This window comes from Myodes glareolus, chromosome 5 (assembly GCF_982192425.1).
Source record: "Myodes glareolus chromosome 5, mMyoGla1.1, whole genome shotgun sequence".
In the NCBI taxonomy this organism is placed as follows: Eukaryota; Metazoa; Chordata; class Mammalia; order Rodentia; family Cricetidae; genus Myodes; species Myodes glareolus.
In genome coordinates, this window is record NC_142030.1 from 6,368,239 (window position 1) to 6,381,853 (window position 13,615).

A 13,615-nucleotide genomic window follows, 5' to 3' on the forward strand; every position below is an offset into this window, starting at 1 on the left:
CCGTGCCCATCTCACTTAGTGCTATCTGTAAGCATTCATGTAGGTGACACTTGGTCGCTCAAGGATGGCTATGTACTGCAGCAGAAGTAAAGAGCCAAGGCCACTCCAAGCTGTAAGCCCCAGGAAGTGCTGCTGTGGGTGCTGTTTCCCTGGTGGGCCTGGCATAGCAGGGCTATTTGTTTCCCAAATTGGTGCTGAGTTAGAACCCTATCTCAGGCATTCTGAAGGGTGGTTCAGTTTCTGTCAATATGGAGCAGAGGTAGGTAGACACATGAATATGTGGAATTAGCATGTGATTGCCAGCGTGTGTTGGGAAAGACTGGAAGGGATGCAGACTATGATGACTGAGCGGTCTAGCACGTGCTCTGACTCCTACTGCACGGCAGTCACCACAGGGAGACTTCGCAGCACCCCATTCTTTTGGCCATTACATAACACACTGCCTTTGACCTGTGGCTCCTAGGTGTCAGCGGAAACTGGATTGAGATCGCCTACGGTACCAGCTCTGGAGCTGTGCGGGTGATTGTGCAGCACCCGGAGACAGTCGGCTCAGGGCCACAGCTCTTCCAGACCTTCACAGTCCACCGCAGCCCTGTTACAAAGATAATGCTGTCCGAGAAGCACCTGGTGTCAGGTACAGTAGGGCTCCTGGCAGGCCTCCTGCTACCTGTTTTCCTTTGCCTAGGCAGAGGGAGAGGAGTGGTTCATGCTTGGGCTGTAACTGGAGGCTGTGGCTTGACTTGGCCTGGGTGTACTGTACTGACACTTAGGAAATAGCATATGTATCTCTGCTAGTCTCTGATATTTCCTCATGGCAAATTTCATTTCAAGATGCATATCGGATCACTGTTGAGATTTCTGTCTCAAAATTTTCTAAGTTTGAACTTTAATTTTGTTTTGTTATCATCAGTTTAAAACTAAAGCTGTAGACTTAGATGTATATTTTTATAGTTGATTACCTTGCAAAATGTTAAAAATTTGTAACAATATATAAAATTATTTGAAAAAAGTAACAGTTTGTGAGTTTATAGTTTCCTATAATCTCAAAACTTTAAATATTTAGATAATGAAGTAATAAATATTGCATGCTAATTTTATAGCTTAATGAGGGCCCCTTTTCTTAATTTTTTTTTCTTCTGCTTTTCAAGGTAGTGTTTGGCTGTAGCTATCAAGCATGTCCTAGACCTAGCTCTTGTAGACCAGGCTGGCCTCAAACTCACAGAGATCCATCCGCCTCTGCTTTCCACTTTTTTAACAAAGTCAAATTCCACTGAAGAAATTCACGCTCGGGATTTCTAGGTGATGTCTAGATTTGGTGAAATTTCACTTGTAACTTGTCTATAGCACTTGCTTTTGAGGGGTGCTGCCCTCTGTGGAGGAATTTTGCCCAGCATTTTCCTAAGCCTCATTTTCATATGTTGACCGTGCTCATTTGAACAGCACTGAAAGGTTCTGTGTCTTACACTGTTCGCAGTGAATGCTGCGCAGACACAGATGCCTTTAGCACCTGTGTGCGTTTCTGAAGTAGCGCTCACCCAGTCCACCCAACCCTTTTCTCACCTCTCTTGCTGGTTCCTGTTCGTTTGAGAGTGCTTTCTTAGCCTGTGCATTCCCTGGTGCCTGACTGTTTGCCAGTCATGCTCTGATTTTTCCTCCCTGTCAACACCTAGGGAGTTGAAAACCTATCTGTCCTGTTTCTATGTCTGTGTGTTACGTTCAACAGACGTTCCAAACCAAACCTGGACAAATCAGAGGCTTTTGTGACCGACAGAGAACTAGGAAGTCACATCATTTACAGCATCACCACCCACTTACTCACACTCAAAATTTAGGGGTTCCTCTGGTTCCCCCTTGATTTTAACCTGAATGTACCCAGTCCACCAGGAAATGGTTTTTGCTGATCTCTCCCACTCTTCACCTGAGTGACTCAAGTCGTTCTCCCCTAGGTTCCTGCAGGTACTGGGCAGCTCATCCCAGGCCCTATGGAAATACAGTCTAGATCTGAGTCCCACTAGCTCTCCTACTCAACTTGAGATGTCCTGTGTAGCCTGTAGTCTAGATTTATTTATCTTTTAAATCTTGTCCTCATGCCAGCCAACTTTCTTTGGATTACGAGGCTCTAAACTATTGGCTTTTCTATTTTGTAAGCATGTCTTAGCCTTTTTTGCTCCTGTTATTTTGTTTGACATGTTTGGCTTTCACATACTTTTTTGGTCATACTGTCTTTCACACTCTCACACACTTCCCTCTGTCTTTGAGGCTCCCACACACTTCCTCAGTAAGGTCTCCTCCCAGTCTGTTTAAAACTCGCCTTGTCTGCTAAGTCTCCCCTGTGTTCTTCATGGGCTTACTGTGGCGTTGTTACTGGTTTGCTTGTCATCTGTCTCCTAAGCTGCAGTAGTTGTGTTTTCCTCTCTCCTCTCAGCACTCAAGGGTAGCTGTTTACACAGATGCTGGAAATGCTGCAGACAGTATACGACACTTAAAGCTCTTAGACGTGCCATGCTACTTAAACATGTGCTGGTCACGGCAGTGCTTTGAGATCCTCATGACTGCCGTTGGTGGCTATGTTAGTGTAGAGTGAGATGCCAAAACAGTGCCTAAAACATTTTGTATTTCAACACAGAGTATTTATTACATGTACAGCTGGATCAGTAAGTTTGTCTGGAGTGTTCTGTGTTCTCGGCCTCTCTGCCCCCTGGTGGCTACTAGCGTAAATGCAGCTGTGTGCTTCTGTAGTGTATTTCATAGTGAGGCCTCACAGGATGGTGGAGGAAGCTTGACTCATCCAGAATTGCTCCAGTTATTTGTCTTCTGCTAAGTTTGTAAAGTCAGGAACCATTTCCCATGGGATTGGTTGAACCCCTCACTGTGCCTACTGAACTTCACCACGGGCTCGGAGAACTGAGGATTTCATTACTTCTCCAAAGTGCAGAGGGGTCATTGTTGGTGTCGCCAAAGTTAATTTCTAAAGTTTGCTTTAGAATACAAACCATGATTTTTGTATAGAAATTTTACATTCCTAGCATTTATAGATGTTTTCTAAAAACCATTGCAAAAATCATTACAAATGGTAAGTTAGTTCTTTTTCCTTGTTAGACCAAGCAAAAAGTACCCTTTCTGCCTGGTTGGTTTCATGTTTTAGGGTATATCTTAGGAGTGCTTGTGCTCGAGGACCCAAGTTTGGTCCCAGCATCCATATCAGATAGCTAATAACTGCCTGTATTTCCAACACCAGGTCTGTGAGGGTAGACACACATGATATAAAAGACATTCACATAAAAAAATATAGCCAGATGTGGTGCACACTTTTAATCCCAGAACTTGGGGGGCAGAGGTAGTCAGATCTCTCTGTAAGTTTTAGTCCAGCCTGGTCTACATGGTGAGTTCCAGAAGAACCAGGGCTACAGAGAAAGGCCCTGTCACATAACGACCCCCACCCAAACAAATGTAAATAATCATATTAATAATAATTAAAAGGTTTAATTAAAATATTTTAAAAACCTAATTGGAGTGTGTTTATTGATGCATATGTTTTTGATAGAACTAGTGCCCAACTCTAGTACAGACTCTACAGTGACTAGGAATGAGTCATTAATAACAGGTTTCTGGGAGGTGTTTGGAAAGTCTCGTCACCAGTCTTCAGGCTCTCCTGGCTTAGACTGACTAGCGTCTGGGTGGCATAAAACATTTCTCTCTCAAATTTAAAAACCTTTCTCCATTTATGTCTTATCAGCTTTTGCCTTGGTTTTATTGTTTGTTTCAAATGTGGTCTTCCTGGCCTGCACTTACTGTTTATTCCAGTCTGGCCTGATGCCGTGCCTCCTTCCGCATGTGGCTCCTGCTGTTTTAAAGGAGCTCACTGGCTTACTTACATGTCTCATGTTTGCACCAAGAGAGTTCTGCTTGGTTCTCTCACTCCAAAACATCATCATTACTATTGTTAGGTTTATTGATTGGTCGTGTGTGTATACCTGTTTATGTTTTGCACATGCCCCAGCCCATGTGTGCAGGTCCAAGGGCGCCTTGCAGGAGTCGGTGCTCACCTTTGACCGTGTGGGTCCCAGAGATGGAACTCGGTGCCGTCAGGCTTGGTGGCTAGCATCTGTCTGCCAAGTCATCTTCCCAGACCCCTTCTCTCACTCCGGTTAGCTAGAAATAACTGAGCACAGTTTTAGGATAAATACATGATCTGCCTTTTAAAATGTACTGTGATCTGTTTAATGTAAAGAGGGTGAATTGCTTCAGGGTGGTGTGTGACCCTGTGTTCTTTCCTAGTGTGTGCCGACAACAACCATGTCCGTACATGGACAGTGACACGGTTCAGAGGGATGATCTCCACTCAGCCAGGTTCCACTCCTTTAGCCTCTTTCAAGATCCTGTCCTTGGAGGAGACAGAAAGCCATGGCAGCTATTCCTCTGGCAATGACATAGGTGGGCATCTTCACAAATGAAAACCCAGGACTGGGCTTATCATGGGAATTTTATTCTTTAATTTTGAAAGTCATTCAAGCAAAGTATTTGTGTGTGTGTGTGTGTGTGTGTGTGTGTGTGTGTGTGTGTGTGTGTGTGTGTAAGTGTAGACTATAGGACTACCTCAGAATGATGCTGCCTGGCACTCACCAAGTGGTCTAGACTAGCTGGCCAATGAGCTCCAAAGATCTGCCTGTCTCTACCTCTCCAACATGAGGATGTCACACACAGTACTTGGCCTGGCTTTTTTCCATGCTCTCCAGCACTTGAGCTCAGTCTGTGGGCTTTACCAATGCATCCATCTTCCCAAGCCCTGAAGTTCTCTTACTAGTTCTGTGAATTCACAAAATTACATTATTGAAACATTTTTTATTATTTAAAAAGTTAAGATAAACAATTTTCTCTTACTAGCATTTCTTCCTTTAAATGTTATACTCAGATGCTAACCAGGTGTTTTGTCTCTACAAAGCTGTGATTGACGGCTGTGCATGATTGAAACTTTTCATTTTTCTCTTTTGTTTCTAACAATTATTGAGAATACAATTGAAGCTGGGAAAAGAGTCAGTGCTGTTATGAAATTTGAGTTGTTTGGCCAGCATGTGCACATCACTGTCCTCTGGTGCCAGCAAAAGTGGTACAGTCTGTGTACTGACTATCTGTAAAATGGCGACAAAGATGGTGCTTTCCTTAGGAAGCACTGATAAAGCTCATGGGGCTGCCAGAGTGTTTGTGCCCATGCATGTGAGCTGCAGGCTGGGATGTAATTCAGTGTGCTTCCCCAGCACGTCAGCAGCAACACAGAGCTTGTTATGTGGAAGTTTGTTGTGTGCCACATACTTTTATGAAAAAATTTGTTAATGAGTGCAATAAAGAAGAGATACTAAACTCCCCAGTGTCTCATGGCAGGATTCTCTTTTACAGTTTGACTCGGTCTTCCCTGCCTTGCCCAGTATAATAGAGGGGAAGTAATTGAGTCATTCTTTTAAAGAATGTATTTTTGTTTTATGTGTATGGGTGTTTTGCCTACATGTATGTATGTACAAGGTTGGAAGAGAACAGCTGATCCCCTCGAACTGGGGTTACATATAGTTGTGAGCTATCCTATGGGCACTGGGCACTGAACCTGGGTCCTCTACAAAAGCAGCAAGTGCTTCTAACTTCTTAACCATCTCTCCGGCTGAAGCCTTTCATTTTTATATTGAAAACCTTTGCGTGCTGCCCCAAATAAGCCTAGCGTCCATAGTCCAGAAGTCCACACCACAGTCATCTCTTTCATCTTTCAGTCCTGTATGAAATGTGGAAAATTTTGCACTGTGAAACATGGTTCCTTTCATTCTGTTAGCTCTTTGTTTAGACTGATGTCCTGTCCTTAAGGTGTCTCATTATGGATGTGAAAATTACAAAAGTCAAAGCCCTCCAAACTGAAGAAGCGGTCATCCGGGAGCTCTGGGCAGTGCGCTCCTGTGACCCCGCGCAAGCGCTTGCTTGGTGGCTACTGTTGTGTGTTTCTCTGGAATTCAATGCAAAATTACTGCTGTGCACTTTGTGTCTTAAGAAAATAGAAACATTGAAGGAGCAGTGTGATAATTGAGGCTTCTGATCACTTAAATTCTTTTGAAAAACATTTTATTACATTTTGTGTGCGCGTGTGTGCACTCAAATGTGCACTCGTGTTCCTGTGTTCCTCTGACCAGAGCACACGGGTGGAGGTCAGAGAGTAAGTTAGTACAGTCAGTTCTCTCCTGCTGTGTGTGCTGGGAACCAAACGGAGGTCAGCAGGCCTGGTGACAAGTGCCTCTAACTGATGAGGCATCTCACCAGCCTTATTACGTTCTATTTATTGAAGTTAATCTTTAGAAGACTTAAATTTTTATATGTACGTTTTCAAAATGTAGTGGGGATACATAAAGTTTATATCTCTTCTTGCCCCTTTTGGAGCTAGGGATCCAGTCCCTACTCCCAAGCCTTTTTCTAACTTGTCAGAATCTAAACATATTCTTTCTCACAGGGACCTTCTGGTGCTGATGCTGCAGATCCTTAAGGAGCGATTACCCTCAGTTTATACATCTTTAATGCATACAATGCAATTGTGAAGTATTGTGGGACTGAAGAGATGACTAACAGTTGAGAGGGGAGTTCAGTTCCCAGCATGCACATGGGGTAGCTCCTGGGGATCCAGTGCCTTCTTCTGACCTCAGTGGACTCATACACACTGACAGACTCAAACATACTCACACTGACACACTCAGACAAACACTCACAGAGGTATACCCACACTCACCCACACATACACAGGAAGAAATAAATTTTGAAAAATAAATGAGTATTTCTATTGTAAAATTTAGTGCAGATTAACATACTTTTGCTGTGTGTGTGTGTGTGTGTGTGTGTGTGTGTGTGTGTGTGTGTGACATTGATTTAGGGCTTATGCCACAACAGGCATGACAGTTGTTTGGGGAGAGGAGTGTTAGTATTAATGTGCTTTTATAAGTGAAACCATTCTTGCTCTTGTCCAAGCTTTCTGTTTTCTGACACAGGGCCGTTTGGAGAAAGAGATGATCAGCAAGTGTTTATCCAGAAAGTTGTTCCCATCACTAACAAGCTGTTTGTCAGGCTGTCGTCAACTGGAAAAAGGTAATGCTTCACAGGACATGTATATTCAGAAGATGCTTTGTCTCCCAGAACGCAGGTGCTGTTTGCTAGAGGTGGAAGAATGCACTAGAAACATTGAGACAACGTTCTGTGCTGGTTAGCTACTAGCAAGGTAACACCCACTCAGAATCGTCGCTGACCCTGATGGGACAGACTGAGAGCATCACAGAAAGAACAAAACCAAACAAAGAAACCTTTGAATTGAAACATTTCCCATCATGCCCAAATATTTTATACATTACTTTTGTCTCTCAGATGGGACACTACAGATTTCCTGCCAGGGTCATCCTTGGCTGATGGTCACTTGACCTGCCCGACTGTCATAGCCCCCAGTTGGCACCTGCATCCCAGTTCACATGGTCCTCACTCCTGTGCAGTGGCCTGTCTCACTGTGTCCTGTGCTTGTGCAGCAGGGTGCTGCTTTGGTCCTGAGTGCTGCACGTTGGGGCTTTGTCTTCAGAGATGATTTGTCTGGTTTTAATGGTAGAGTTCATGGCAGATGTACTAAATTCTAAAACTACCCTTGATTAGCTACTTAAATTCAATCTAAGTGGCCTCATCAGTTGCCAGACTGATTAAGGTTCTGCTGTTTAGAGAGTGTACCTTAAGGTAAAGTGATAAAAGCAGAAGTCTACAGTCGCTGGCTCAGTGGACATTGTAGAAGTGAGCTTTCTGTTGTTTTGTTTCACTTTGAAAACCATTGTCCCTAGTTTTGCTGATTTCCCACCCTCCCCGCCGCAGGCCAGACAAGTGAGCAAGCCTAATTCCTAGTAGTAGTCATTAAGCAGACAGTATCATTTCAATGTTGTTGGTGCTGTTGATGTTTCTAGAGTTCCCTGCTTGCCTGTCTTTGGCCTGTCTCTGTTTACATGGCATGTTCCTGAATATACTCTTAGATTGGATAGGTTTTATTTTCATCTAGATTGCATGTAGTCATTAGTAATTATTGACAGAAGTCCAGAAAACGACTAATGCACCTAGACCATTCCACAGATGGAGTGTGTCCTTAGAACCATCCCACAGATAGGGAGTGTGTCCTTAGAACCGTCCCACAGATGGAGTGTGTCCTTAGAACCGTCCCACAGATGGAGTGTGTCCTTAGAACCGTCCCACAGATGGAGTGTGTCCTTAGAACCGTCCCACAGATAGGGAGTGTGTTCTTAGAACCGTCCCACAGATAGGGAGTGTGTCCTTAGAACCATCCCACAGATGGAGTGTGTTCTTAGAACTGTCCTACAAATAGGAAGTGCCTTTTCTACCGTGCTGGGACACCAGACATACATATGTGAATAACTAAAGCTTTTTGAAATTTCTACCAATTGAAATAAACAAGAAATCACTTAGTCTGCTAGTGTCTTTAAAAGTGATCATAGCAGACCTTACAGGTGGGGGATTAGTTAATGTTTATACCAGAGGGTTTACTCCAGTGTATGTGGCCTGTGTGGCTAACAGGACTGGCTGCTCTGCTGGCTGTGCCCACTGGGCTTCATCTACCCCCCCCAGGTGCTGTCCTCTAATTGCCTGTCCCCAATTGTGCCTTTTTTGTTGCTGAGATGCTTTGCCCATACGCAGTTCTGGAACTTTTGTGAGTTTACGTTGTAAAAGGTTGTGCACAAACTTGAATAATTTTCTCTCTCAGTATCAGTATATCCCTTTACTCTCATTCCTCCCCTCCCTCTTCCCTTTCTCTCTGTTTTCTCACCTCTTCCTTCTGAAGACTTCCTCATTCCCAAGATAGCCTTTGTGACCAAATCATGTCTCTTTCTTTCAGTTGAGAACACACTAATATATGAGAAGTTTTTCTTTAGAAAAACAAGACTTGATTTTTCTGTCAATTTTCTTTGAGCATTTTAAAACTATTTATGTACATGTTCATTTGTGTGACTTTGAAAATCAGAACTTACTGAAATGTTTGAGTTTTACAATAAAAGTCATTGTACCCTTCAGTCTATAGCATTCTGTCTTTGCAGGATCTGTGAGATCCAGGCTGTGGACTGCACTACAATATCCTCGTTCACTGTGAGGGAGTGTGAGGGCTCCAGCAGGATGGGCTCACGACCAAGGCGCTACCTGTTCACAGGTCACACTAACGGCAGCATCCAAATGTGGGACCTGACCACCGCTATGGACATGGTCAACAAGAGTGAGGACAAGGGTAGGTAGCCTCGCAGTAGTGTAGGCAGAGACTGCACCCAAACAGTCACACAGAAACTATATTAATTATAGCACTGCTTGGCCTGTGGCTCAGGCTTATTCCTAACTAACTCTTATATCTTAAATTAACCCATTTCTATTAATCTGTGTATTGCTATGAGGCTGTGGCTTACCTGAAAGGTTCTGGCATCTTTCTCCTTTGGCATCTACATGGCGTCTCCCTGACTCTGCCTACTCTCTCTATATCCCTTCAGCCTGGCTATAGTCTGTCCTGCCATAGGTCAAAGCAACTTCTTTATTAACCACTGGTAATAAAACATTTTTCACAGCATACAGAGGGAATCTCACATCACAGTACGATTTTTGTCACAATCTGACCTTTAAGCTCAAATTTTAATGAATGCTTGCTTCTCTCCCCAGATGCGGGCGGCCCCACTGAGGAGGAGCTGCTCAAGCTGTTGGACCAGTGTGATCTGAGTGCATCCCGCTGTGCTACCCCCAACATCAGTCCTGCCACATCTGTCCTTCAGCACAGCCGCCTTCGAGAGTCCAACTCCAGGTGGGTCAGAGAGGAGGGAGTACATCCTAAATGAACTTGGTTCTCCGGGAAAGTGTCTGTTGCTGTAAGCTTGAAGTCAGATTCAATGATACTGAATTGTTCAAATATTAATCAATTTTTATTTGTATGCATAGCACATTCTTTTCATAGGAAAATATTGAGTTTTTTTTTCTTTGACAGTTTCATACATGTATAATGTGCAAGGAAAAAATATTGTGCTCTTTCATGTATGTGGCGTATGCTGTAATTGACCTCTGGACTTCATGCCAACCATGCTCTTCACCACTGAGCCCCCCCAGTGACACACTTCCCCAGCAAGACCACAGCTCCTGAGCCTTCACAAGCAGCATCACCAATTGGGGACCAAGTGTTTAAGCCTGAGACTATGGGGGACATTTATTATTCCATCCGCTGTAGGGAATGTCATTCTGTGATCAGGAACTCACTGTATTAGGGTTCTCTAAAGTCACCGAACATAGAACACACGAATCTCTCTCTATATATAAATATACGGGAATTTACTGGAATGACTTCCAGGCTGCAGTCCATCTAATGCAGCAGTGGCTAACTGTGAATGGAAAGTCCAAGAATGTAGAGTTGCTCAGTCCCACGAGGCTGGGCGTCTCAGCTGGTCTTGTGTATGTGCTGGAATCCCGAAGAAGTGGACTCCAGTGCCAGAGAGGGAATGGACTTACTGACAAGGAGATGGCGGGCAGAGAACAAACCCTTCCTTCTTCCATTGTTCCTATGTAGACTTCCAGCAGAGGGTGTGGCCCGTATTAAAGGTATGCCTTCCCACCTCAAGATCTGGATTACAAGTGTGCCCTCCATTTCTGGATTGTGGTTCATCCCAGATATAGTCAAGTTGACAACCAAGAATAGCCATCACACTTACCCTGAATTAGGAAGATCACTTTTCAATTGGATACTTTGTGAAGTTTTCGTTCTTATTGCTCAGGTTCAATGCTAATCAAAAGCAGTTAAGTTATCTTGTCTAATTTCATATTAAGGCATTGTGTACTTAGTATAATAAAGTGCTTTGCCTTTTTCAACCATATTGACAAAAACTTTCTAAGAATCCAAGGGCCAAATAATTGAATTATATTGATTCCTTATTGGTTTCAGCATCTATTTTCCTTTTCCCCTGCTATTCAAAACTTTTGCTTGATTGTGAATGCATGCGTGGTATTAGTTACATTGGTAATTGTATGTAATATGGTGTGCTTGACAAATGCATTCTTAGAGAGAGGTGTGGATAGTAATGTGTATTATGTGTTTTTATGATGTTCTGGTTGGCAGTTTAACTGCTTGAGAAATGCTCCTGAGACCTGGAAGTAAAATCCTAACTTGTCACCTTAAAATCTGTCTTTCAGCCTTCAGCTCCAGCACCATGAAACCATCCATGAAGCAGCCACTTATGGCGCCACGCGGCCTTACCGAGAGAGCCCTTTGTTAGCCAGAGCGAGGAGAACTGAGAGTTTCCACAGCTACAGAGACTTCCAGACTCTTAATCTCAACAGAAACTTAGAGAGAGCTGTTCCAGAAAATGGTCACATGGGTCCAGTGCAGGCTGACGTGAGAGGGGCAGCAGGGGAGTGTGGTGTGTCTGAGAGAAGGTCCCCTGGGACAGAGCTGAGATGTGGGAAAGAGTTAGAGGGGGGGTTGGAAATGCAGAAAACCGCTGAAGGGTTGTCAGAGTCCAAGAAAAGATCAGCGGAGGATGAAAACGAGCATAAGGTGGAATTACGAAAGAAAGGATTTGAAGCAGGAGGATTCCTTGGAAGAAAGAAGGTTCCCCATCTGACTTCCTCACCAAGTACCTCCGATGGAGGGACCGACTCTCCTGGTACGGCATCCCCATCTCCAACAAAGACCGTTCCATCACCTCGGCACAAAAAGAGTGATTCCTCGGGCCAAGAGTACAGCTTGTGAACTCACCCGGTGCATGGTAGTTTCGGGAAATTTACACGGAGAATAAAATTCCCTGGGTTTCTCACTACATGGGCTTTTACATGAAAACACTATAGGATACAATTTGACCTGGTAAGTGTCTTCTGGGCAGGCTCTCCTGAGGCAGGAGCAGAGCACACTCTCCTAAGGAGGCACAGTGGTGCGATCCTTGGCAGCTCCGATGTAGCCTGCTCCCGCAGGTGGACACACGTAGCAGCGGTTTGTGAGCAGAATCATTCCGTGTCCCCTCTGTGCTGCTCTTTTGTCCCACCATGGTAGTGCCCTTAGAGCATGTGAGCCAGCGGGCCATGTTCCTAATCAGTTGCTCTAGACTTGTCTTGCAGTGGTACTCTAATGTTAATCACAGAATCTCCTTGGAATGTGGCTCCCAACCCTTGTGATTGCAAAGTGTTTACTAGATACTGATGAGGTGCTATGTTGTGAAAAAGTCTCATGTAACTCAAACACTATTTTTGGACCCCAGGCTCCACTGTGCACTACGTCTTTAGGGCTGTTTTGTTTCATTGTGGTCATTTCTGATCCTTGTTGTTGGGAGATAATGCAGCATGCATCACCAGTGTTTGATTCCTGAAGTCTGTCGAGTGGGGACAACTGTCCATTTTTGAATAGATGAGATAATGACGGGGAAGCTTGGTGTCCAGAAGGACGACCCTCCATTTGCTGGTCCGCCCTACTTCAGGAGCCATTATGTTTGTGCCGTGTCTCACAGGATTGGAGTTCTAGATTTGGAGTTAAATGCTCGTGTGTAAAACTGTTGTTTTGACTTATTTTGAACTCTGAGGGCAAAAGAAAAATTTTTGTACATTTTCTTCATTCCATTGGGATGGTTTACATATTTCTGAAATGGAGAAAATGTAACTGTAAATCCATGAGCATTCACTAGTAATGATGTATAATTCCCATTCCCAGAAGTATAATGACGTTGGAAAAAATTCTTTAAAATTAACTATATTGTCAGTGATTTCACACACAAAAAAAATCCCTTGTATTTATTTGTCGATTAAATCAACAAATAAGAAAGACTAAGGCGGTGTGTCTTCAGTTCTTTAAGGAACACTATCCTGTTTAAGCTCTACCCATGTGTATTTGTGAAAAAGCAACATTGTATTTACCACGTAAGAAGCCCACTAAAGAACAGAGTGCAAATTGGTTGGTATTAAAATTTCATAGAAAGATGATGTGAACCTTAATCCCATCCCAACAATTGGAGGCTAGCCTGGGCTACATCATGAACCTCTGTCTCATAAACATGGAAGAGGACCTTGACTAAAGCATGGATTGCAGATTCTGCAGGCCTAGCCTTGTGTCTCCCGTCTGTGGGAGAGTGGATTCCACTTGTCCAGGTCGCTGTGCCCCCATTGCCAAGGTTGTGACTCAAGTACATTATGAAACAAATCTGGTGAAAACAGTGCAAGCCGTTTTGTTGCATTTCTGCTGAGGGTGGTAAGTATTCCCATCTCACAGGGGAATCGCAGACCAGAGGGTAAACTTAGCCAGTGGCCGAGCCAGCTTTTGGACTCAGGTCTTCTGTTTGAAAAAACCTACGGTTTCCTTTTTGGCTCCCTCATCAGGATTACTTGGCGTTAAATAGAGTTGTCCTAGCCCCATTCCAACCTTTGGTGAATTTGAGACTCTGGTAGTGGACTCATTTTGGAAAGGGAGCTGCCGTTGGCTTTAATGCACCCTGGATCAAAACATGCTCACCACATTCTGGTTTCTTGATAGATATGCCTCTCTCATTTTCTATGGATAATTCAGGATTGCTCGAATAGTCCTTCATAAGTTTATTAACCTAGTTCACATTTA

At 43.8% G+C, this 13,615-nt stretch overlaps 1 protein-coding gene across 3 annotated transcripts in view; it reads left to right on the forward strand.

Annotated features, from left to right (window-relative positions):
• The window catches only part of Kctd3 (potassium channel tetramerization domain containing 3), a 38,587-nt gene extending 25,752 nt beyond the window's left edge, over positions 1-12,835 (forward strand). For all 3 annotated transcript variants that reach the window (XM_085687544.2, XM_085687543.2, XM_085687542.2), the window contains 6 exons: positions 464-634; positions 4,279-4,434; positions 7,011-7,107; positions 9,096-9,280; positions 9,700-9,838; positions 11,212-12,835. In XM_085687544.2, coding sequence (XP_085543670.1) covers positions 464-634; positions 4,279-4,434; positions 7,011-7,107; positions 9,096-9,280; positions 9,700-9,838; positions 11,212-11,770 — 1,307 coding nt within the window. In that variant the 3' untranslated portion in view covers positions 11,771-12,835. The remainder of the gene's footprint in view (positions 1-463; positions 635-4,278; positions 4,435-7,010; positions 7,108-9,095; positions 9,281-9,699; positions 9,839-11,211) is intronic.
• Positions 12,836-13,615: the final 780 nt, after the last annotated feature.